Below are 22,391 nucleotides of genomic sequence, written 5' to 3' on the forward strand. Positions count from 1 at the left end.
AGTCAGTCACTTTTACATATTGCATGTCTGTATAGAGCTCTTGTGTGTAACTGATGATGATGATAATGATGATGATGATGACCACAGCATGAATCTCATTGCTCTCCTGCAGTACTCGCTGCCTCTTCAGTTGATCAACAACACAGTGATGACTCAGTGGATGGAAATCCTACGAACCATAATGGACCGAGATGTCCCAGCTGTAAGACACACACAACACACGCATGCAAACACACACACACACACACACACACACACACACACACACACACACACACACAATAGGTGTTGTCAATGATTACAGCATATTGAACTAATTATTATTATTATTTTTTTTCCATTTAACTTAAACTTCAATAAAGGAAAAATATATATATAATATTGAATCATTGAGGTTATCTGAGTGAGGGGAAATGAACTGAGCTTTTTTTTGCATTAAGACTTCAACTATAACTCAAATTTAAAAACTGATTTATTTTAGGGGGAACAGCAAGTAAATCTAACCTAATCTAACCTGGATGTGGCCTGATGCTGACGATGTCAAGGATGATCCTTTTAATTTCCAATCATGATGCTATCATCTGTTACCAATCAAACCGTTTACCTGAAGAATGTTCTAAACAGATGTTTTTGCTGTCTGTTGTTGATCCTGTCCCAACTGGTTTGGAAGCTGTTGCTGCATCACATTCAAAATAATCATGTTTTTAATGCAGGTATGGCAGTTGTAAATACTGAATGTGACGGTGTATTGTATGTATTGTGGCTCTGTGCAACAAAGTGCAATCATATTGGTATGTATGTAATTGGTATTAGTGATTGTCAACAACCAGGTAACGACTCTGTGGACATTGTTTTTTATCCACTCTCTCACTGGATTCACAAGCTTCAAAATCTCACCATAAACTTTGTGTGTTAGGAGACGCTGGAGGTTGATGAGGACGACCGCCCTGAGCTGGCGTGGTGGAAGTGTAAGAAGTGGGCGTTACGCATTATCACCAGACTGTTTGAACGGTGAGTCCAGAGCCACTCTCACATCACCAGACAGCATATTGGTAGCTGGCAGCCATTCTCATGCTTCTTGTCTGACTTTCAGTTATGGGAGCCCTGGCAATGTGACAAAGGAGTACTATGAGTTTGCAGACTTTTTCCTCAAGACATATGCAGTGGGCATACAACAGGTAATCCTGTGAAAATGTTAGATTTTTCTTTATCTGTCGCTCAGACTTTAACAGATTTAGTTTATCTGTTGTCCTTGTGGGTACTGTGTTATCGGTCCAGGTCCTGCTGAAGGTGGTGGACCAGCACCGGCAGAAGCAGTACGTCACTCCTCGCGTCCTGCAGCAGTGCATTAACTACCTCAACCAGGGCCTGTCACACTCACTGACCTGGAAACAGATGAAGCCACACATGCAGGTAAGGCGGCATGGATTGGTCTGATGCAGAGTGAGTGTGTTGATGGGCAATTGTTCTTTAGTCTGTCATAGGTCAAATTTGACTAATCTTCACTGTTCATTTTATGTGGTGGAAACACAAATAGTATTGTGCAAAGAGAACTTTTAGGTCCTAGTTTAACTCTTCTGGTTCTTTAGTTCCTAGAACTTTTCCAAAACCTGACAAGTGGAGTGTGAATCTGCGACAATATATGAGCTCATGTGCCATGGTTAAAATCTGTTTTCCACAGGTTTAGGCTCATTAAAGACTCCCTGCAAACAAACAAAATTATATCTACAACCACAAACACATTAGGGGTATCCTTGAATCCTTACAAACATATGCATTAAGATTATTTAGGATTGGATTAGTATTGTTTTCAAATTAGATCCATGATTGCTAGCTTTCAGTCTTCATCTCTTACAGGCCATATGCCAGGACGTCATCTTCCCTCTCATGTGTTACAAAGATGAGGATGAGAAGCTCTGGCAGGAAGACCCGTATGAGTACATCCGCATGAAGTTCAGTAAGTACTCGAACAGCCCAGTGTGAATTTTATCCTTAGAAATCTCTTTAGCATGTCATTGTGTTAAAAGGGTTAACCTTTTCAATGAAGTTGGGACATCGTGTAAAACATATATCAAAACAGAATACAATGATTTGCAAATCCAAAACACACCACAAAGACAAGATATTTAATGGTCAAACTGATAAACTTTATTCTTTTTTTGCAAATATTCACTCTTTTTAAATGTGATGCCTGCAACATGTTCCAAAAAAGCTGGGACAGGGGCATGTTTACCACTGTGTTACATCACCTTTCTTTTTAACAACACTCAGTGTTTGGGAACTGAGGACACTAAGATGGAATTCTTTACCATTCTTGCTTGATATACGACTTCAGTTGCTCAACAGTCCGGGGCCTCTGCTGTCGTATTTTGCGCTTCATGATGCGCCACACATTTTCAATGGAAGACAGGTCTGGACTGCAGGCAGGCCAGTCTAGTACCCACAGTTTTTACTACGAAGCCATGCTGTTGTAACACATGCAGAATGTGGCTTGGCATTGTCTTGCTTAAATAAGCAGGGACGTCCGTGAAAAAGACGTTGCTTGGATGGCAGCATATGTTGCTCCATAACCTGTATGTACCTTTCAGTATTTATGGTGCCTTCACAGATGTGCAAGTATGTGATGGTATGTGGGAATGATGTTGGTTTTTAATTCATTGCCGTCTGAGACTTCTCCAGATTCTCTGAATCTTTTGATGGACTGTAGATGATAAAATACTGTAAGACAATTTGCTCACGCAGTTGTTCACAAAGTGGTGAACCTTGCCCCATATTTGCTTGTGAACGACTGAGCGTGTTCCAAACAGGTATTTTTTTTTTTTTAGCATTCTTCAACTTTCCCAGTCTTTTGTTGCCAATGTCCCAGGTTTTTTCAGAAAATGTTGCAGGCATCAAATTCAAAATGAGTGAATATTTGCAAAGAAAAACAATAAAGTTTATCAGTTTGTACATTAAATATCTTTAACTGAATATAAGTTGAAAAGGATTTGCAAATCATTGAATTCTGGTTTTATTTACATTTTACACAAGTCCCAACTTCATTGGAATTGGGGTTTGTATATACTCTATATACATATATACGTATATACAGTATGTGTACATATGTTTACGTAAATATATGTATATATAAGTTGGTAGCAGTTTGTGTTATATACGAGCTCACAGAAAGTGAGAAGGCTATTATTATGCAGTCGTGACCTTCTAGCTGGGTCACTACCATGATATTTACTGGTGGAAGTACGAAGCCCCTCATGTTTTACAATGTGTTGTTTGATCCCATCCTTTGTGTGAGTCAGTGTGTGTTTGCTCCTGTTGCAGACCTGTATGATGACCATGCCCTACCAGCCACTGCTGCCCAGAGCCTCCTGTGTAAAGCTGCCCGCAAGAGGAAAGAGGTGAAGAGGAGCATTTTAGCACAGGCCCAGAGGAACTGAGAATATTAACTCAATAACAGCAGGTTGCGTTTAAGAGGCTAAGAACGTTATATGTTATACTTTTTGGTTAATGGTAGCTTTAACATTTGACTTACAAAGCACAGCAAAGAATTAAGCTTTTTTTTCCCCTTCAGTTCTTTACATTTAATTCACATTCCTCTATATTTTATTTCAAGCTGCACTTTTTTTCTTTTTTTTTTTAATTAAATTTTTAATGGAGCAGCAGTTCATATACAAGGTCAGATATGTATACAAAGCCATTTTAAACTCTTCTTCAGTCCACATATTTTCTATATATAAAACTATTTACAAGTTGGGAGAGGAAGGCTGTGCATAAAAAAAGAAAAAAGAAAAAAAAAAACCAACACAAATAAATGAATAAGTAAATAAATGAAGTAAATAAAATAAATAGATAAGAAAAGATAAAAGGCATGAGTGAATAGAGATAAATAGATAAAAGGGTAGGCAGGGGAGCTTTCTGAGAGGTTAAAACAAGTACATTTTGCTAAAAACAAGCAGCCGAGCAAGGTTTTTCATATCTCCACGAAATCTGGCTGTAAAGGTCTTATATATTTAATCCATTTAGTCCAAAATTGAGTGAACAGTTCTTTCTGAAGGCGAAGGGAGAAAGTGATCCTTTCCATGACATAGATGCTGTTCACTATGTCAGTCCATTCCTGTATTGTGGGTGGTTCATGAAGTAACCAGCGCCTGGTTATAGCTTTTTTGCAGGCTGAAATCAAGATACCATACATATATTTATCGGCAGACCTTGTCAGAAGGTCAGCATTTTTCTAGGAATAATACGGTAAATTCCAAGGTCGGTCAGTGTTAAGTATGTTTTTGAGTGCTTTGTGAAACTCCACCCAAAAGGGTTTTATCACTGCACAATCCCAAAATATATGCCAATGATTGGCATCTTGAAAACCAAACCGCCTCCAACACTCAGAATTCCCTCCAGAAAAATGTGACTTCTGCCTTGGTGATATGAAAAAGCGAATAAGACATTTCCATCCGAATTCACGCCAGGTGTTAGAATTAGTACATTTCCACTGGAGTCTGCACATATCAAGCCAACTTACACATGAGATTGACAAGTTACCCTCCCTCTCCCATTTTTCTTTAACGTAGTCTGTAGTGTTGGATTTCTTTTCCATTAGGCCTTTGTAAAGTTTAGAGATAACGCCCTTCTCACACTTGTTTTTGTAGGCATTGGTAAATATTTTCAAAATTGGGTCATTAATGTCTGTTTTATTCTTAATATTATGAATAAAATTATAAATCATTTTTTTCAAGGTGATACTTTCCCCTCAGGTATTCAAAGTCTTTGAACTGTTCTTTTTCTGTTAAGGAGTAAAACGTTGTTATTCCTCTTGCAATCCAGGATTTAAATCTATGGTCCATTTTGTTTGGCTTGAACGTAGGATCGTAAGCACACCATTGAATGATTTGTAGTTTATCATCTGGTTTATACTCTTCCCTAATTGTGTTCCAGATTTTTAGTTGGGCTTTCAGAAGTGGGTTCTTTACATCATGTATGAGTCCCGCCAGGTTTTTGTGTAGTAGTACCGCATAAATTGGAGGGTCATTCAAAATGGAAAGTTCAATGTCCTTCCATCTAGCCTGGTATGTTGGGATACAAATGTTGACTAATGGTTTAATTTGGGCTGCAAAATAATACGCTTTTAGATTGGGTAGAGCCATTCCGCCTTCCTCTCTTGGGAGTTGTAAGGTTTTGCATTTAATCCTTGGTTTTTTTCCCTGCCAAATGAATCTAGAGATTATTTTATTCAATTCAGAAAAATGTTTTGAGGGAACTTCTACAGGAAGAGCTTGGAACAGAAAAAGATATTGTGGAAGTATGTTCATTTTGACGCAATCAATTCTCTGACTGAGGCCAAGAAAGGAAACAGAGTTCCATCTATGTACGTCATCCTTGATTTTTGTTAGTAGAGGGTTATAATTTATCTCAGCCAGTGTTGTGATGATTTTTGGTAGGTTTATCCCCAGATATTTCAATAACTTTTGATCCCACTTTAATTTAAATTTTTCCCTAAGGTGTTTTGAAGGTGTGTAATTAAATGACATGATTTGTGTTTTTTGTATATTTAATTTATACCCTGCATATCTACCAAATGTGTCAAGAAGCTTCATAAGGTTAGAAAAGGATTCAGAAGGGTTATTTAAATAAACCAAACTATCATCAGCATATAGCGCCACCTTGTGGTCTTCCTCATTAATGCAGATTCCTTTGACGCTTTCTGTTTGTCTTACGTACTGTGCCAGAGGCTCTATGTATAGTGCAAATAGTGATGGTGAAAGTGGGCATCCTTGTCTAGTTCCCTGCTCTAAGGTGATTCTGTCTGAAAGGTGTCCATTTATTTTAACTTGAGCTGTTGGTTTACAGTATAGGGTGCGGATGGCTTTGGTGAAGTTTTCATGAAAGCCAAATCTTTCAAGGTCTTCATATAGGAAAAGCCAGCTCACAGAGTCGAAAGCCTTCTTGGCGTCTAAACTCACGAGGACAGCTTCTAGCTTGTTTTGTTGAATATGGTTAAGTATGTGCAGAGACCGTCTAATATTATAATGGATTTGTCTTTGTGAGATGAATCCAGTCTGATCATTGTGTATAAGCTGTGGTAAAATGTTTTCTAGTCTTTTGGCAAGGATGGCTGTGTATAATTTATAATCTACATTTAACACCGAAATAGGTCTGTACGATCCGCATTCTAGTTTATCTTTTCCTTCTTTGTGAATAACCGAAATTACCGCATCATTCCAAGAAGGAGGCATTTTTGCGTCTGATAAAGTTGTATTGCAAGCTCGGAGAAGACTAGGTATTAATTCTGTCCGGAAAGCCCTATACCACTCTGAGGGCAGGCCTTTCGGGCCTGGTGACTTATTGGCTTTAAGTCTGGTGATGGCACTGCTTAGTAATTGCGGCTGTTAGTATTTGATTTTGTGCCTCTGGCAATCCAGGTAACTTAAGGGAGCTCAAAAATTTAGCAATCTGTTGTTTGTCCTCTAGTTGTGGCTGTGTATATAGATATTTGTAATAACTTCTAAAAAAATTTTGTATTTCTTCTTGTTTATGTTTTATCGTTTTAGAATCCGGATCCGTCATTTTATATATAGTGTTATCAGCTTGTTGTTTTTTAAGTTTTCTCGCCAAAAGCTTAGTTGATTTTGAACTCGACTCATAGTATTTTTGCTTTGTAAACACCATTTTTTTCTCAATTTCCTGAGAGTATAATATATTCAGTTCATTTCTGATTTTCTTTATTTTCGTCATTATGGTTGTTTTTTGTTCTCTTTTGTGTTGTGCCTCGAGATCCTTCAATTCTTTGTTGAGGTCTTTAAGTCTTGTTTGTTTTCTTTTCTTTTCATAGGCACAAAAAGATATAATTTTCCCTCTGATTACTGCTTTTAGGGTGTCCCATACTATAGCTGAGTCTACCTCTCTGGTATCATTGTCCTTTAGACACATTTTTATTTCATTTCTCATTAGAGTTTTGAACTGTGAATTATTCAGGATACTTGTGTTTAGTCTCCACTGTGTTCTTCCTGGATAATTGTCAATATGAACAGTACAGGAGATAGGGGCATGATCTGATAAATCGATATTACCAACATCACAGCTATACATTCTATGACGGTCTCTCTTAAAAACAAAAAAATAATCTATTCTTGAATATGCGTTATGAGGAGGTGAGTAAAAAGTATAGTCATGGTCTGACGGATGAAAGTCTCTCCAGAGATCTATTATATCCAATTCTGTCATTAAGAGATTAATTCTCTTATGTAATGATGTATTGGTTGAAGTTTTGGATGAGTCAAGTTGTGGGTTGAGGCAAATGTTCCAATCTCCACCACATATCACAGTTCCTGTAGCCTCTATCATTAAATCAAACATCTTTCTATAAAATGAAAAGTCGCTTCCAGGGGGGGCATAAATATTACAGATTGTTGTGGTAACATTATTAATTTTTGCAGAAACTATTATATATCTCCCTTCCTTGTCTTTTATCTCTGAAATGTGTTCGAATAGTATTTTCTGCGAGATTAAGATTGCTACGCCTCTCCGTCGACCTGATTTATAAAATGCATAATATACCCTTGAGAATCCCATTCTTTTTAATTTCTCATGCTCTGATGGGGTGAGGTGTGTCTCTTACAAAAGTACAATTTGAGCATTTTCCTTTTTCATTTTGGATATAATTTTGCTTCTCTTTGTCGGGTTTAGAATCCCCTTTACGTTATAAAAGATAACCTTAAGGACTTGGTTGTTCATAGTCTTGTGAAATTTTCCAAAACAAAGTCTCTCCCAGCATGCCCAGTAACATAAAGACGGCACAGTGATGATCGCTCTCCCAGAGAACAATAATAAAACAACATCAAACAGAGAACAACATTTAACAGAGCTTCAATGAAGAGGCTCGATTCAAAGGAGCCTTGCGGGGCTTTGCAAAGTCAAAGCTCCCATAAGGGAGTGTCCCACATCGGGTCAGTGGCGGGGCCCTCAAGTGTGGCCGAATGTTAGCCAGTGTCCAAACAAAAATCCAAACAAAATTAACCATAGGTGACTCGCTAATTAGTGAGCCCCAATCTCTTTAACTATGAAGAAGATATAGAGTAGGAATGAAACATACCAATATGTAAGACGAGCTGACAGTCTTTTGGATGAATAGCAGGATTATGATTCAAACCAAGCAACACTTATCTGCTTTAGTCTTTAACAGTTCTGAGCTCTCAGTCTTCTGCCCTGGGCGACTACCTTTTGAATTCCTGAAGTTTTTCTTTATATTGAGAACGAGGGCCTTTCTTAGATTTCGCATAGCCTCCTGCCGCGCCGGGCACCTGATCTGCGCCCCCATCCAGCCGCCTCCTCGCCACCTGCCAGGTAGAGAGGAGCCGCGTCTCCCGGTCCGGAGCGGCGGAGGACTTCACCACCTTAACTGGAAACCCTCGTTCAGCCATGTCCCTCGTTGCCTCTGAAGCATCCTGGAATACCCGAGTGCCGTCCTCGTAGAAGACACGCATCCTTGCAGGATACGGTGTCTGAAACTTGATTCGTTTTTCTCTCAGCACTTTTTTGGCTTTGGTGTATTCGCTGCATTTCTTTAACACCTCGGGAAAGTCGTGGTCCACATAGAAGCCAGTGTCATTGTAGAAGATCTGTTTTTTCTGCCATGCACTCCGGAGAATCTCTTCTTTTGTGCGGTAGCTTCCAAACTTGACTATAATGGACCGGGGCTTTGCTTGTGGGTCATTGTGACTCTGTGACAGGGCGCGGTGAGCTCGGTCAATTCCGAGATCTCTGTCAGCAGGAAGGTCGAGTGCATTTTTCATCAGTTTGTCTACGAAGCCAATCATGTCGCTGCCTTCGTTACCTTCAGGTATTCCATAGATCCTTAAATTGTCCCTCCACGCACGGCCCTCCTGGTCTACCAGCTTAGTTTCAAGGTTAGCTTGCCGCTGCATTAGCTGGTTTATTAGCGTTTATGCTGCTTGAAGTACGTTCTCCGTTTTATCAATTCTCCCCTCGGCCTCGTCCAATCTTTCATTAGCTCTCTTCAGTTCGTGTTTAATGTCCGAGAGTTGCTCCCTGCTGTCTCTTCGAAACTCCCGAAGTTCATTTAAGATACTTTGCAAGCAGGCTTCAGGTCCATCGTTGCCATGTGCGTAACGTTACGGGTCTGGAGAGCCGCTTCGGCTGTCTTGACTCATTTCGGGAATAATTTCTCTCATGTTCATTGTTGTCCTACTTCTGGTGGAAACCCCTCTCTCCATATTTTTAACCGTGTTCACTAGTTTTACAGAATTACGCTGTTTTGGGGTTACTTTGATAAAAGCTGCACTTTTTAATATTTTTATGCAAACAATGGATGTAGTGATGGATGCAATGAACCTGCAGAATTATCAAACCTCTTTAAGCTCATTGTTTAGATTTTTTCCACCTGCAAACAACCTTTGTCCATCAGTAGCATGCATCTCCTACCGAGGAGGCAAAGTTGACAAAGTAAAACAAAACGACTAGCTGGTGAACCTCTTGGGGCATTTGGCAGCTGATGACACAGATATTTTTGTCAGTAAATGGTGGAGATTCAAACAGAGCTAAAAAAAGAGTAAATATTGGACTCACATTTTTCAGGTGGATAGATAAACAGTCTAGGAATATTCTACCTGCAGGACTAGACTAAAATCAAATATGTTCTAATCCTGATACATGTAGGCAGGCTCTGTAAGCAAGAAAACTTGAATAACACAAATTTCTTTGTCGAGACAAGACACACTGGGGATTTTATTGCCTCAATAAACTGCATTTACAATCAGCACTGATTTGGATATTGACATACAGTGTTTCCCCTAGAATTTTTTTCAGGCCCGGTGGTACCCACCGAAAAAACCCTAAACAGACGAGACGCAAAATACAGCAATAACAAACATTTACGTTAAAAATCATTGTAGGCCTATATTGCTGAATAATATCACTTAAATGAAATCATTAGGCTTAATCTAACCTTTAATCAAAGTTGCATGGGCCTGAAAGGCTGCAGCGTGGTGGTCTGAACCCATGAGCATCAAGCACATCTTTTCTGTACATTGCAGAAGGGATCTCAATGAAAACCCTCTGGGATGGTCCTCTTTTAACGGGCTGCTTATGCTGACGGCATTAGCGACAAAACATCCCTACACATAATTGAGATTCTATCAGTTATAAATATTTTTTTTAACAAACACATACGTTTTTTATTCATTGTATTATAACAGAGTTACATACTTTTGACAATGCCTGGGAAAACTAGCCTATTGTCTGTGTTATTTTCATAATTATTGCTTACCAAAAAAAAAAAAAAAAAGAGAGAGAGAAGCTCCTTAATCAGAACAAAAATATAAGCTAAACAACAAATTGTAAACTCACCATGGGGAGTGTGGTACAACCAAGGACTGTAGTTATAGTTATTAAGCCATTCGGGATCCCAGCCAGATGTTCTGTGTTTAGCTGTATTTTTTTTGCTGGGTCAACGTTACCAGTCGGGCCAGGCCCGCGGTCACCCGCCGGACAGGGGTCGGCAGTCGGACCGGTGTCAGGGGCAGTAACAGTCCTCGAGCAGCCCCCCTCTCCACTGCAATCTGCCCCCCTTTCTTCCGTCTCACCTGCACCTGTCATTTTTTCTGGAGTTGCCTCTGTTACTCTCCCTTCATCTATTTTCCTTGGCTCCGGAGTCTGGCAGAAGAATTTCTTTATATTAAGTTGTCTGTCACCCGCGATATTTATTTTTTCCTCGGCGGCGCCATAGTTGGTTAGCTAACAAACCTTAAACATCCCAGAATATATGCCCGCGCTCTCAGCAGCGGTACTCGCATCGTTACTAGGCAACGAAGCAGGTTGACTCACGTTGCACTGCACAGAGGCACTCCTAATGTAAATGATTATTGATTTATAAATGAATTGATAGGTGGCATATTTTTGGCATATTGATTTTTTTTTTGTCTAACAACTCAGGGATTAAAAAGACTCCAGTTGGGCTGCAAGACTCTTCTGTCACACACAGTCTTGGGAGCACATCACACCAACCCTTCAACTACTGCACTGACTTTCAGTTCAATTTCATAGAATGTTTAAACTTTTCTCTCTTGTCTTTGAGTCTTTTAAATGGGTTGGCACCTTACTACCTATCCAGTCTCTTTCATTCCTGGTCCCTAACTCACTGACCCCGTGCCTCCAGTGCCCATCTTCTTTCAGTTCCTCACTCCAGACTTTGCACCATGGGTGACAGAGCCTTCAGTGTGGCTAGTCCCACCCTCTGGAATGCACTCCTTTAGGGGTTGCGCCAGTGCACATCGGTTGTTTCCTTCTTGGTGGAGAGTAAGTTGTTATGGATGATTATTGTTCAGAAAACTCACCGTCTTATTTTGTCAAAACATCAGTACACATCCCTACAGTACAGTTGCAATACAAGTTGAGGTATTTGGTCTAAAGTTTGGTGATATTTGATTTGCCACCCATTCCTAGCATTTATGAAATGTTCTGGTGGAGATTTTGTAATGCAGCCTCAAAAATGTAACTTTTGTACTATCCCCTTTGGCAGGTTCTTCCTCAGATGATGGAATTCTGTCACCAGATACTGATGGACCCCTCTGCTGACCCCCGTAGGAAGGACGGGGCCCTGCACTGCATTGGAGCTTTGTCTGAGCTCCTGCTGAAGGTACATACATTCACATACACCTCTGTATATGCATATCCTGTAGAACAATGGAGCCTTTAAAGTCAATTTAATATTTCATCCTCTTACTGCCCCTCATGTATTATAATTATCGCTGTCTGTGTGTGTGTGTGTGTGTGTGTGTGTGTGTGTGTCGCTCATCCTACAGAAACGGATGTACAGAGAGCAGATGGAGCTAATGCTGCAAAATTACGTCTTCCCTCTGCTCAACTCCCCTATGGGTTACTTGCGAGCCAGGGTGAGAGAACCTTTCCGCCCCTCCTTCACTGGGCTAAACTATTTGTTGTCTTTGTTCACTTTGATACTATGTCACACAGACACATCAGTGATTTGGAAAAGCCTATGGACCCATAAAGTGTGTATACTGCTGTGAGCCCCACCACTCACAGGATGGGGGCGAAGAAGAAAGAGAGTCGGCGTTAATTAGTGAATTGGTCGTTTACTCAGCTCCGGACAGAAAACGGGCTAAACATAAAGACAAAAAGAAACACAAAAAGAACAGCCGTCGCTGTGACGTCCGCCCAAATGTCCGGCCAGTAAAACCGGGCCATGATCCAGTTCAGTGATTCATCATAACCTAGGTGGCCCGCCATGGGGTTGTGGTGAGCTGTCTGGAAAATTCTTTCCTGACGGCTTTTCAGCACCAACAACTGTGTGAGTTCTTCTTCTGTCCGAGCTTCACAACTCGCTCTGTATAATCTGTCCCTAATGACATCAAAATATTGGTGAGTGAGTGCTGTGTCAGGGTGGACCTGGCAACCATCAATTTTCATCACTTGGTTAAAGGCATGATGGAGGGTCTCGTCCTGAGACTGCTCGAGTGGAAAATCTTCCATGGGGGCTATCTGCGGGGCCGCGAGAGAGAGAGAGACATGAGCATGACGGACAATAAGTTGAGAGCACTTCACCCTGAAATCAGTAATACATCCTTTTTATCTAATTTCTACTTGTAGTTGTACTAGTTTGGAATGCACTTGGAGCACCACAAGTCGAGTGCCATGTAGTTCCATTATATTTGAAAGAAGGCAGACATCACTAATGCCGATATTTACAAATCTCAGGAACTCGCAGCAAAACAATAGAGATGGATCACTACAGGTAAGAGGAAAAATATGTAGTATTGATTTGGGGGAGAACTATCATTTCATCATCTGCTTTGCAAATTGCAGCTGCTCATAACTACAACTGACAACTCAACATCAACGCTTCATATCCGTTCAGGGCCGTCTTTTCAAGTGACACTACTACTGCTTTCAGCTCCCTTAAAAGCATTCTGCTTTCACTTTGACTTTTCTGTGTAAATAAAGACAGGTAACGTGTGGAGAGAGAGGGGTGCGATAGGCAACAAAAGCCCCATGTCCTGCGGTTAATGCCATATACAATACAACAAGCACATGAGCACACTTAAATTAGCTTAAGAAAATAGTTACTGTTACTTAGTATCATGTTGTTCTGAGGGATTTGATTGAACTTTCCTGAAATCGTGTTTGAGAATGGAGATGTTTACAGGTATTAACAAGGTATTAAAGGTTGACCATAATAAAATTAGACATACTAATGTAATGTAATGTATGATAAATTGGGAACAGAAAGCACTTGAGAAGAGAGTTTTGATGCTTAGCCAGGTGCTTTCCATATACAGGTAGACTTCACTTGTGACTTGAAATAGTACAGTTTTTTCAGCAGATGGCGCTATGTTGCTGCTGAAGAAATGACTATATAGCTGTCACTGTCACATATGGTCTTAATGTCCACCTTCACGAGTGTGGCTTAATTCTGTTAAAGTAAGGGTGCCAACATGAGCCTTTGGTGCAAAGCCTTATTTATCTTTTATCTTTTATTTGGATCTCCATTAGCTTTGGCAAAGCCATTGCTATTCTTCCTGGAGTCCATACCCAACACCATAATCTTTTCACTGCAGTGCACAAACACAGAGAACACATTACACCACACAAACAAACATACTCACACACACAAAAAAAGATGGTAATAATAACAATAATAACACAATAACAACAATAACAATAATAAATAAAATAAAATAAAAATAAATTACAAATTGATTGTACCAATTAGCCTCCACTAAACATCAACAGACACCGAGAGCTGTTTGGGTAACAAATGCTCTTTCAATAGTTCTTTAAATCTGTATTTGTTGTTCTCTTGAATAATATGTCCTGGCAGAGCATTCCATAAAACCATGGCTCTGTACATTACCGTACTTTTCATTTTGTTTGTTTTCATTTTAGGTAGAGTAAATCTACCTTCTGTAGCATGCCTCGTATTATAACCATGTTTATCCAAACTGAAAGACAGACATTTGTATAGAACCCTTGGCAGTTTAGATGTAGATATTTTTCTAATAAAAGTAAGTAATGAAACAATAAATCTGTTCTTTACATTCAACCAAGCAAGACAATTATGCATTTTGCTAACATTAGTTCGATATGGACAACAAAGTAAACATCGTGCTGCCTTATTCTGAGCTGTTTGCAGTTTTTTAAAAGATGATGTGGCAGCGCACGACCAAACCTCTGAGCAATAATCTAGGTGTGATAACACAAGGCTTTTGATGACACTTCCCTTACGTTTAAAGGTAGAAAATCCCAGCGTCTCCTTATGGTTGAAAGGCTCTTGCCCATTTTATTTATTACTTTCTCAATGCGTTTAGACCATGTTAAGTTATTGTCAAATATTATTCCTAGAAGTTTGGTTTCTTGCACTTATTCTACAGTAACATCATTTACATATAGCCTCAGTTTCGGCTCGTTCGTTAACATAATTTTTGTCCCAAATACAATGCTATTTGTTTTAGCAATGTTAAGAACTAACTTATTGTTGGTTATCCATGTCACCACTGCTTGAAGTTCCTGATTTAAAACACTACTAAGTTCATCAATTGTGGGTTTTGCTATATATATTGTCGAGTCATCTGCATACATTGAAATTTTAGCATCCTTGGGGAGCATTTTTCTACAGGAAGCCAAACATTTGGACTCATGCAGAATTTTGTTTGCTTTGCATCCTCTATTTTCTTTCTGACATAGTTGTAGTCCTTTTTGGAATGAAAGGACTGTTTCTTACAGCTTTAACTTTTCCACTGGCTCTCCTCCCTACAGTCCTGTTGGGTGGTCCATTCAGTTAATGTGAGTCTGTGTTTTAATCTCTTCATCATTACAAATGTATTGTAATCAACCCTGACACGCCTGGTGGGGCAGCACTGAAAGCAGCAGCGGTGGTTTCAGAGACGAAAAATCACAGTGGATGGAGTGAGATGAGTCACATCTGGGTGTTGTATTGATTGCTGCTTCTACATGTATCTGCTTCTGTTGTGTTTTTGCAGTCGTGCTGGGTGCTCCACTGTTTCAGCCCACTGCGTTTCCATGATGAGCTGGTGCTGAGGAACGCTGTTGAGTTGGTCAAACAGGACTTAATCGAGGACAAAGAGATGCCTGTCAAGGTAGAAGCCGCTATCGCTCTGCAGACGCTGGTCAGCAACCAGGAACAAGGTCTGTGAAGATGTTGATGAAGGCTCTAAGTCATTCAGGTCATGGTAATTCTAAGTGCTGTACTGTAGGCAGCAGGACGTGTTTCAGTTTCTTGAAAAGGTTTCACCTCTCATCCAAGCGTCGTCTTCAGTTCTAACTAAGTGCATGGGATTTCTCAGATGTTCCTGCAATGGATCCCATTTTCCTGTCCTCACCTCTCTGTGGGCTCTGGATCTTTGAGATGTTTTGACAAAGGTCCACTTTGGGAAGCAATAGGTTTTTAGTTTTCCTCTGATGCACTTCAGTTCCTTCTCTTTCAAGAAACTGAAACATGTCCAGTTGCCAACAGCACTTAGTAGGTCTGTGAAGAGATGTGGATGTTACTATTCAGTCTTTTAAAGTTTAAAGTAGGACTTATACACACACACCTACTCTGTGTGTATGTGTGTATGTATGTGTGTGTGTGTGTGTGTGTGTGTTGTGTGTAGCCAAGCTGTACATCAGGCCGTACATCCGTCCGATCATGCAGGAGCTGCTGCATGTGGTGAAAGAGACGGAGAACGATGACCTGACCAACGTCATTCAAAAGATGATCTGCGAGTACAACCAGGAGGTGGCCGCCATTGCTGTGGACATGACCCAGAACCTGGTATTGACACAACACATATCTTACCAATTCATGTGTGACAAAGCCTTAAAGGTCCCTCATGTTATGCTTATTTTCAGGTTTATACATTTATTTTGGGTGTTGACTTGATAATGCTGACATGCTTTAAACTTCTGAAAACACATTATTTATATCACACTGCCCATAGCTGCAGCACCTCTGTTCACCCTCTGTCTGAATGCTTCATTTTAATGCCTGTCGCTTTAAGGCTCTGCGCCCAAAAAGACCAGTGTGTTCTGATTTGTCAGCTTCTCAGGCCTAAGCAGGCACTGACCATTATGTTTCCGCATGAACAACCATATTTGTGCTGGGGGGCGTGACTGAGGAAGTGACTGTATAGAGACATCACAGCTTTACAGAAGTCATGACAGCTCATTTATGTGCATTTCTTTATAAATCTAATGCTTTGATATATTACAGTATTTATCGAACACCTTGTTCTGCTCGAAAAAAGAGTGTAAATCTCACTTTCTACTATCTGGGACCTTAAAATAGTTTAATTACACCAAGGTCTGTGTTTGTATCTCTTTGTCTGTAACTGTAAAATATATAATGTTAACCTAAAGCCTGTATACGTGTGCAGGCGGAGATCTTTACCAGGGTCCTTCAGAGTGAGGAGTACGAGGAGAATGAAGACAAGACCGTCATGGCCTTAGGCATTCTCAGCACCATCGACACCATCCTCACTGTCATGGAAGACCACAAGGAGGTCTCTGACTCTCTCTCTCACTCACACACACACACACACACACACACACACACACACACACACACACACACACACACACAGACACAGCAGTCAGAGAAAATCCTTGTGAACATGCATTCATCGTGTTCTCATTCTCCCTCTTAGATCACTCAGCAGCTGGAGGAGATCTGTTTACAGGTGATCGGCCTGGTCTTGCAGAAGCCCATCATAGGTATGGCAGGTGTGTGTGCGCGGGCATTCCATTGTTTTTACATAAACACTTTTACACAAACACACACAGACATACGCTTGCCACACTTAATCCTAAAAATGTGGAATTATCTTGCTTACTCCCACAGTGTGAGGACATCCGATTATGCTTGTTTCCTTTCCTCAGAGAGCAAGAACACTGTCTAACTAATCCAATTCATACCACAGACGTATGTAGAGGGTAGCTTTGATTCTGTAATGTCATCCAAAGGTTTTTCCTGCAGTGACATTTTCAAAAACTGCAGTTTTGAGTTGCTGCTCGCTGCCATCATGATGTTGGGCCTTGCATTACAAAAGGCCCAGTTAAGCAGTGTTTAACAACAATAAAAGGTGGATTTAGGTTAAATTTGGATACCAGTAATAATTAATGAATATTTGGGATAATTATTAATTATGATAAATAATATGATCCAATTTGCATTAGATCACCACCCTTGAAGAAGGGAAAATATTGCAATTTTACTCAATCAGTCTCATAAAAATGTACTGAACTGTTTATAACTCTGGTTAATAATTAACTTAATGACTACAACCAAATTTACCATAACAGCTAGTAATGGTTGAAGGATTTTGGAGTCCTTGATAGTGTAGAGGTTGGCAACATTCACTCTTGTAAAATATTAGATAGACAGCAAGGAGGTTCAAGGTCTTTTATTTAACACAAAGATGGAAACACACAATCTAACTAACATGTACTATATACAAGTGTGTGTGTGTGTGTGTGTGTGTGTGTGTGTGTGTGTGTGTGTGTGTGTATGTGTGTGTGTGTTTTTGTTTGTTTGTTTGTGTGCGCCTGGCAGAACAAAGAAACAGTGGCGTTCAATGATATCACATGTGAGTGTGATATGCCCTAGCCTCAAGGAGTGTGTGTGTGTGTGTGTGTGTGTGTGTGTGTGTGTGTGTGTGTGTGTGTGTGTGTGTGTGTGTGTGTGTGTGTGTGTGAGACGTGGTGCCAGGTTATAGAAGATGGTTAGTTGCATGCAGAGACGCTGAGTCTGTGTGAAACATAATTCGACTAATGTCGAATTAGCCGTCTAGGAAAGCAAACTACCAATTAAGTACATCAATTGAACACATTACATCAACCAGAGTTTAAAGTCCTGTGCTTAGCTGTGCTCTGGTTTGCTATCTAAGCCCAGTTCAACGATACCAGTCTTTGAAGAGAAGGTGCTGGTGGTTGCAGGAGAAAGTTGGGGCTCCAAAGCTGTGCAAGGTTTGATGAAAGTCGGCAGAGGAGGAAACTGGTCGCTCCTTTACTGTGTAAGGATAGCAGCTCGGTGCTAACCTGCTTGGTATTCCTCAGATCCTCAGATTAGCAGGACCTCGTGTCGCTGCAGTGAGGAGAAGTTCTTTGGGCCTGCTGCCAATGCAGCATGCAGCTCTCCACGGCTTGTTGGGCCCAGAAGAAGGGATCTTGAAGGCAGGCAGCGCCGCAAGGGGAGGTGGAGAGGAGCCCTTGAAGATCCAAAGTTGTAGGAGTAGAGGGCTTTGAGTGAGAGAGCGAGAACAATGAATGCTCTGGGTTTTGACTACCTGATCAGCGGGGGGTCTGTCACCCTGACCAATAGTAGCTCAAATCTGAATTTTGCACCTAGGTATGAAGAATGGGGAATTCTTTTTTTATTTTGTATCATCTTTTTCTTTCAGTTAACAGACAGACAACGAAAAACACATTACAAAATAATCAGACATTGTAGTAAAGAAAAAAATAAATAAATAATAATAATAATACTAATTAGATAATTACATAAGGTTTCAGTCAGAGGATACATTTTCAGAAATATCTGCACTAGGTACCATAACAAACACATGAGTACTTACTTACAATTGCATATGCCTGTATTCAGAAACAAAGGCAATATGTAGTTCATTACAAGTATACAAGACAGGTGAGACAAAATATATATAATATCTATGAGAGACATATTTTACAAATCATTAGAGGTATTATTAGTTAAATATCTTACCCATTTTTCCCATCTTTTAAAAAAAATATGAACTTGATTTCAAATTCTCATTTCCATTACGTATATCTCATTTACAAGATCCTTCCATTTGGGATTACTTAAGTTGTCATCTTTTAACCAATTTCTTGTAATTTGTGTAATTAATGCTATTCTTATTATTAAAAACAAATATATATCATTCTTCTTAATCTTTTCTGGAAGTTTTCTAAGTAATAAAACTAATGGATTTTTATTCACAGAGATGCCAAAAATATTTGACAATTCTCTAACAGAGTCTTCCCAAAAACCACCTAAAACTTTACATGACCAGAATACATGACTGTGGTGGGCTATTTGCTCCCCACATTTCCTCCAACAGCTTGAGGTTACATTGCTTTTATATTTACTTTGGATTTGGGGTGTCCTAAAATATCGATTTATAATCTTCCATGCAAATTCTTTCCAGCAGTTTGAATTAGTTGTTTCATGTATGTTTTTACACATTTGTTCCCAATCTACTGGAGAGATATTGCAGGGAATTTCATTTTCCCATTTGTTTTTTACATTAAGATCCATTTGTTTATCATGATAATTTGCTTGTATTATTTTAACTAATTTAGTTAAGAGTTTTGTTTCAGTACCACAGTCATACATCTTAAGCATGCATTTTATGAAGGGGTATATTTCTTGAGTAGATTTCTTTTTTACAACATCAAAAAGATAACTTCTCACTTGGAAGAATCGAAATAAATGAGACTTGGGTAAACCATATTGCAACGATAGCTGTTCAAATGATTTCATTTCTTTATCCCCAAACATTTGTCCAAATTTACATAAACCTTTGGATGCCCATATGTAAAACGTTTGGTCCATTCTATTAGGAGAGAAGTCTGGATCACAGCCCATTTCTTTCAAAAAAATGACAAAAAAAATGACATCTTCATTTAATTTTAAATTGTGGCAGACTTCCCTCCAAACCTTAAGTGTAGCAACTACCCATATATTGTCTACATTCTCAATGTATTTATTTTTTTGGTATTTGGAAAAAGGGAGAACAGTTAATGGTATATCTCCACTGTTTATTTCCATCTCTCTCCATTTTGTTTGTGAACATTCTCCCATCCAAATTTTAACATTTCTTACTTGTGCTGCTTGATAATAAGCTCGCAGGTTTGCAAGGTCTAAGCCACCCATTTCTTTTGACAATTTAAGATAATTCATTTTAATTCTTGGTTTCCTGCCATTCCATATAAACTTCCTTATAATAGAATCCCACAGTTTTAAAATGTTAGAGACAATATATATGGGTAGTGCTTTAAAAAGAAACAAAAATCTTGGTAATATATTCATGGATATTATTATTATGGACCATCTGTTTAGGTCCTGTTTGATTTGGCTTATTAATTCATCAAAATTCTTTACGAACAAGTTGTCCAAATTCATTGTTATTTTATCCTTTCCACATCCCAATGAAATCTATATTTATGTTTTAGTTCATCACTTATTGTACCCCCCATGATCATTACTTCTGATTTATTAACATTTAATGCATAGCCCGAAATGGTTCCAAATTCCCCAATTACATTCATCAACGCTTCAATTGACTGTTCAGGATCAGACAAGTAGATTATTATATCATCTGCATACATTGACAGTTTATGATTGACTCCTGCTATGTCAATGCCATTTATTTTCTGCTCTAACCTAATACGTTCTGCCAGTGGTTCTATATATAATGCAAATATCAATGGGGATAAGGGATCTCCCTGTCTAGTACCTTTAAAAATATTGAAAGAGTCAGATATTACCCCATTAACCTTGACTCTGGCGTTTGGCTCTTTGTACATAGCTTTCAACCATCTTATAAACTTATCGTGTATACCAAACTTGTTTAGGGTTTTGAATAGATAAGGCCATAAGACCTTATCAAAGGCCTTTTCAGCGTCTAAGGTAACTATTGCCACATGTAGATTCTTTTTCTGTGCTATCTCAATAAGGTTTTTCAATAAGGCCGTAAAACAGCTTTGGCCCCTTCCCAAAGTACTAATGGATTTACATTCTCTGTGTCATTGTGACTTATATATTCTTGTAATACACTTCTTATCTGGGGCGACCGTGGCTCAGGTGGTAGAGCGGGTCGGCCTAGGTTCGGCGGTTCGATCCCCACCCGGCCAACTGCTTCTTGGTCGTTGTGTCCTTCACCCACCTTGCCTCGTGTGAATGTGTATGACTGCTGTATGTTTGAGGTGGTGGTCGGAGGGCCCGTAGGCGCTGAATGGCAGCCATGCTTCCGTCAGTCTGCCCCAGGGCAGCTGTGGCTACTATCGTAGTTTACCACCACCAGTATGAGTGTGAATGAATGGAACCTGGAACCCTGTTAGGCGATTTGGGTGACTTGAAAAGCGCCATACAAATCCAATCCATTATTATCTTTATTTTAAATTCCTTTTCTAAAATAAGAGAGTTATTAAACCTCCGGATACCTGCACTTTTCTTCATGCTACTCTTTACTGTCATCTGTAAGGGTGCATGATCTGAGAGATATACATGTCCAATTTTAATATTTTTAACTATTGGTAAATCTTTAGAGAACATAAAAAAATAATCAAGCCTTGAGTAATTTCCTGTAACTGGGGAATAATATGTATAATCCCTTTGAGATTGGATTTAAAGTTCGCCATACATCAAATAATCCCATGTTCTTAGAAAACTTTCTCATCAATTGAGCATCTTTTTGGGCCTTATGTTTTCTGCTACTTTGTGAATCCATCTTTTCATTCATGAGTAAGTTAAAGTCTCCCCCTAACACAATTATCCCTTTACTTTGCACTGTAATTAAATCGATAATCTTCTCAATTAAACTTGTCCCTTCTTCCGGAGGGTTGTATATGTTTAATAATGTAATATATTCACCATCTATCTTCCCTGCCACAAACACATATCTGCCATCTTTATCGCATACTGTATTCTCTACTTCAAATGGCAGATGGATAGCCAAAGGCTCCTTGTGTCTCTTATGTCCCTTAAATAGAGATAAGCCAGGTTCACCATGGCTGATCTCAAACTGTCTGCATCACCGGTTCTGAAGGCAGTGTTTTGGGCCCTCAGGAGCCTGTGGACCTCCCCTGTCAGCCATGGCTTCTGATTAGCCTGCGTGGTGATTTATGTTGATTTTCTTGGCTGTATGTGGCCACCTGCTTAAACATGTCCCAGCTAGTTGCTACTGGACCTTCATTGACCTATGACATCTCATACCAAACAAGTTAAGAAGCAGCAAATGGGCTGTACAGTGAATGATGAATACATGTATGACTTTTTGTTGCTGTACACCACATAATATATATTGTATTGATTAGGGATCGACCGATATGGACTTTTTAGGGTCGATGCCGATACCGATAATTACGGATACGGACTGGCGATTTTCTTGAGCCGATATTTGGAGACAATACTACTTTTGCCCCCTCAATTTACATCATAAAAATTACACAATGATGATAACAAATGTTACGAGTCTCAATTAAAAAAAAAAGGAAGATTTACTGAAATTAAAAAAGGTGAGGTAGAATAAGTAAACAATATTTAACAAATATTAAAAACAGGTGAGGTAGAACAGTGCTCTGTGAAATGCTGCCACACTGGATTGGTTTTCTGCTCTGCCATTTCTTGC

The 22,391-nt window shown here is 39.4% G+C and overlaps 1 protein-coding gene across 5 annotated transcripts in view; it reads left to right on the forward strand.

The window, feature by feature from the left end:
* The window catches only part of ipo8 (importin 8), a 53,038-nt gene that overhangs the window by 13,274 nt on the left and 17,373 nt on the right, over positions 1-22,391 (forward strand). For 2 of the 5 annotated variants that reach the window (XM_030440020.1, XM_030440016.1), the window contains exons 6-18: positions 113-202; positions 917-1,011; positions 1,094-1,178; positions 1,279-1,413; positions 1,858-1,957; positions 3,319-3,395; positions 11,528-11,644; positions 11,811-11,900; positions 14,782-14,808; positions 15,006-15,171; positions 15,639-15,799; positions 16,401-16,526; positions 16,671-16,746. In XM_030440020.1, the coding sequence (XP_030295880.1) occupies positions 113-202; positions 917-1,011; positions 1,094-1,178; positions 1,279-1,413; positions 1,858-1,957; positions 3,319-3,395; positions 11,528-11,644; positions 11,811-11,900; positions 14,782-14,808; positions 15,006-15,171; positions 15,639-15,799; positions 16,401-16,526; positions 16,671-16,746 (1,345 nt within the window). The remainder of the gene's footprint in view (positions 1-112; positions 203-916; positions 1,012-1,093; positions 1,179-1,278; positions 1,414-1,857; positions 1,958-3,318; positions 3,396-11,527; positions 11,645-11,810; positions 11,901-14,781; positions 14,809-15,005; positions 15,172-15,638; positions 15,800-16,400; positions 16,527-16,670; positions 16,747-22,391) is intronic. The other 3 variants (XM_030440017.1, XM_030440018.1, XM_030440019.1) reach the window with 3 other exon arrangements.

Source organism: Sparus aurata, chromosome 14 (genome assembly GCF_900880675.1).
Source record: "Sparus aurata chromosome 14, fSpaAur1.1, whole genome shotgun sequence".
NCBI lineage: Eukaryota > Metazoa > Chordata > Actinopteri > Spariformes > Sparidae > Sparus > Sparus aurata.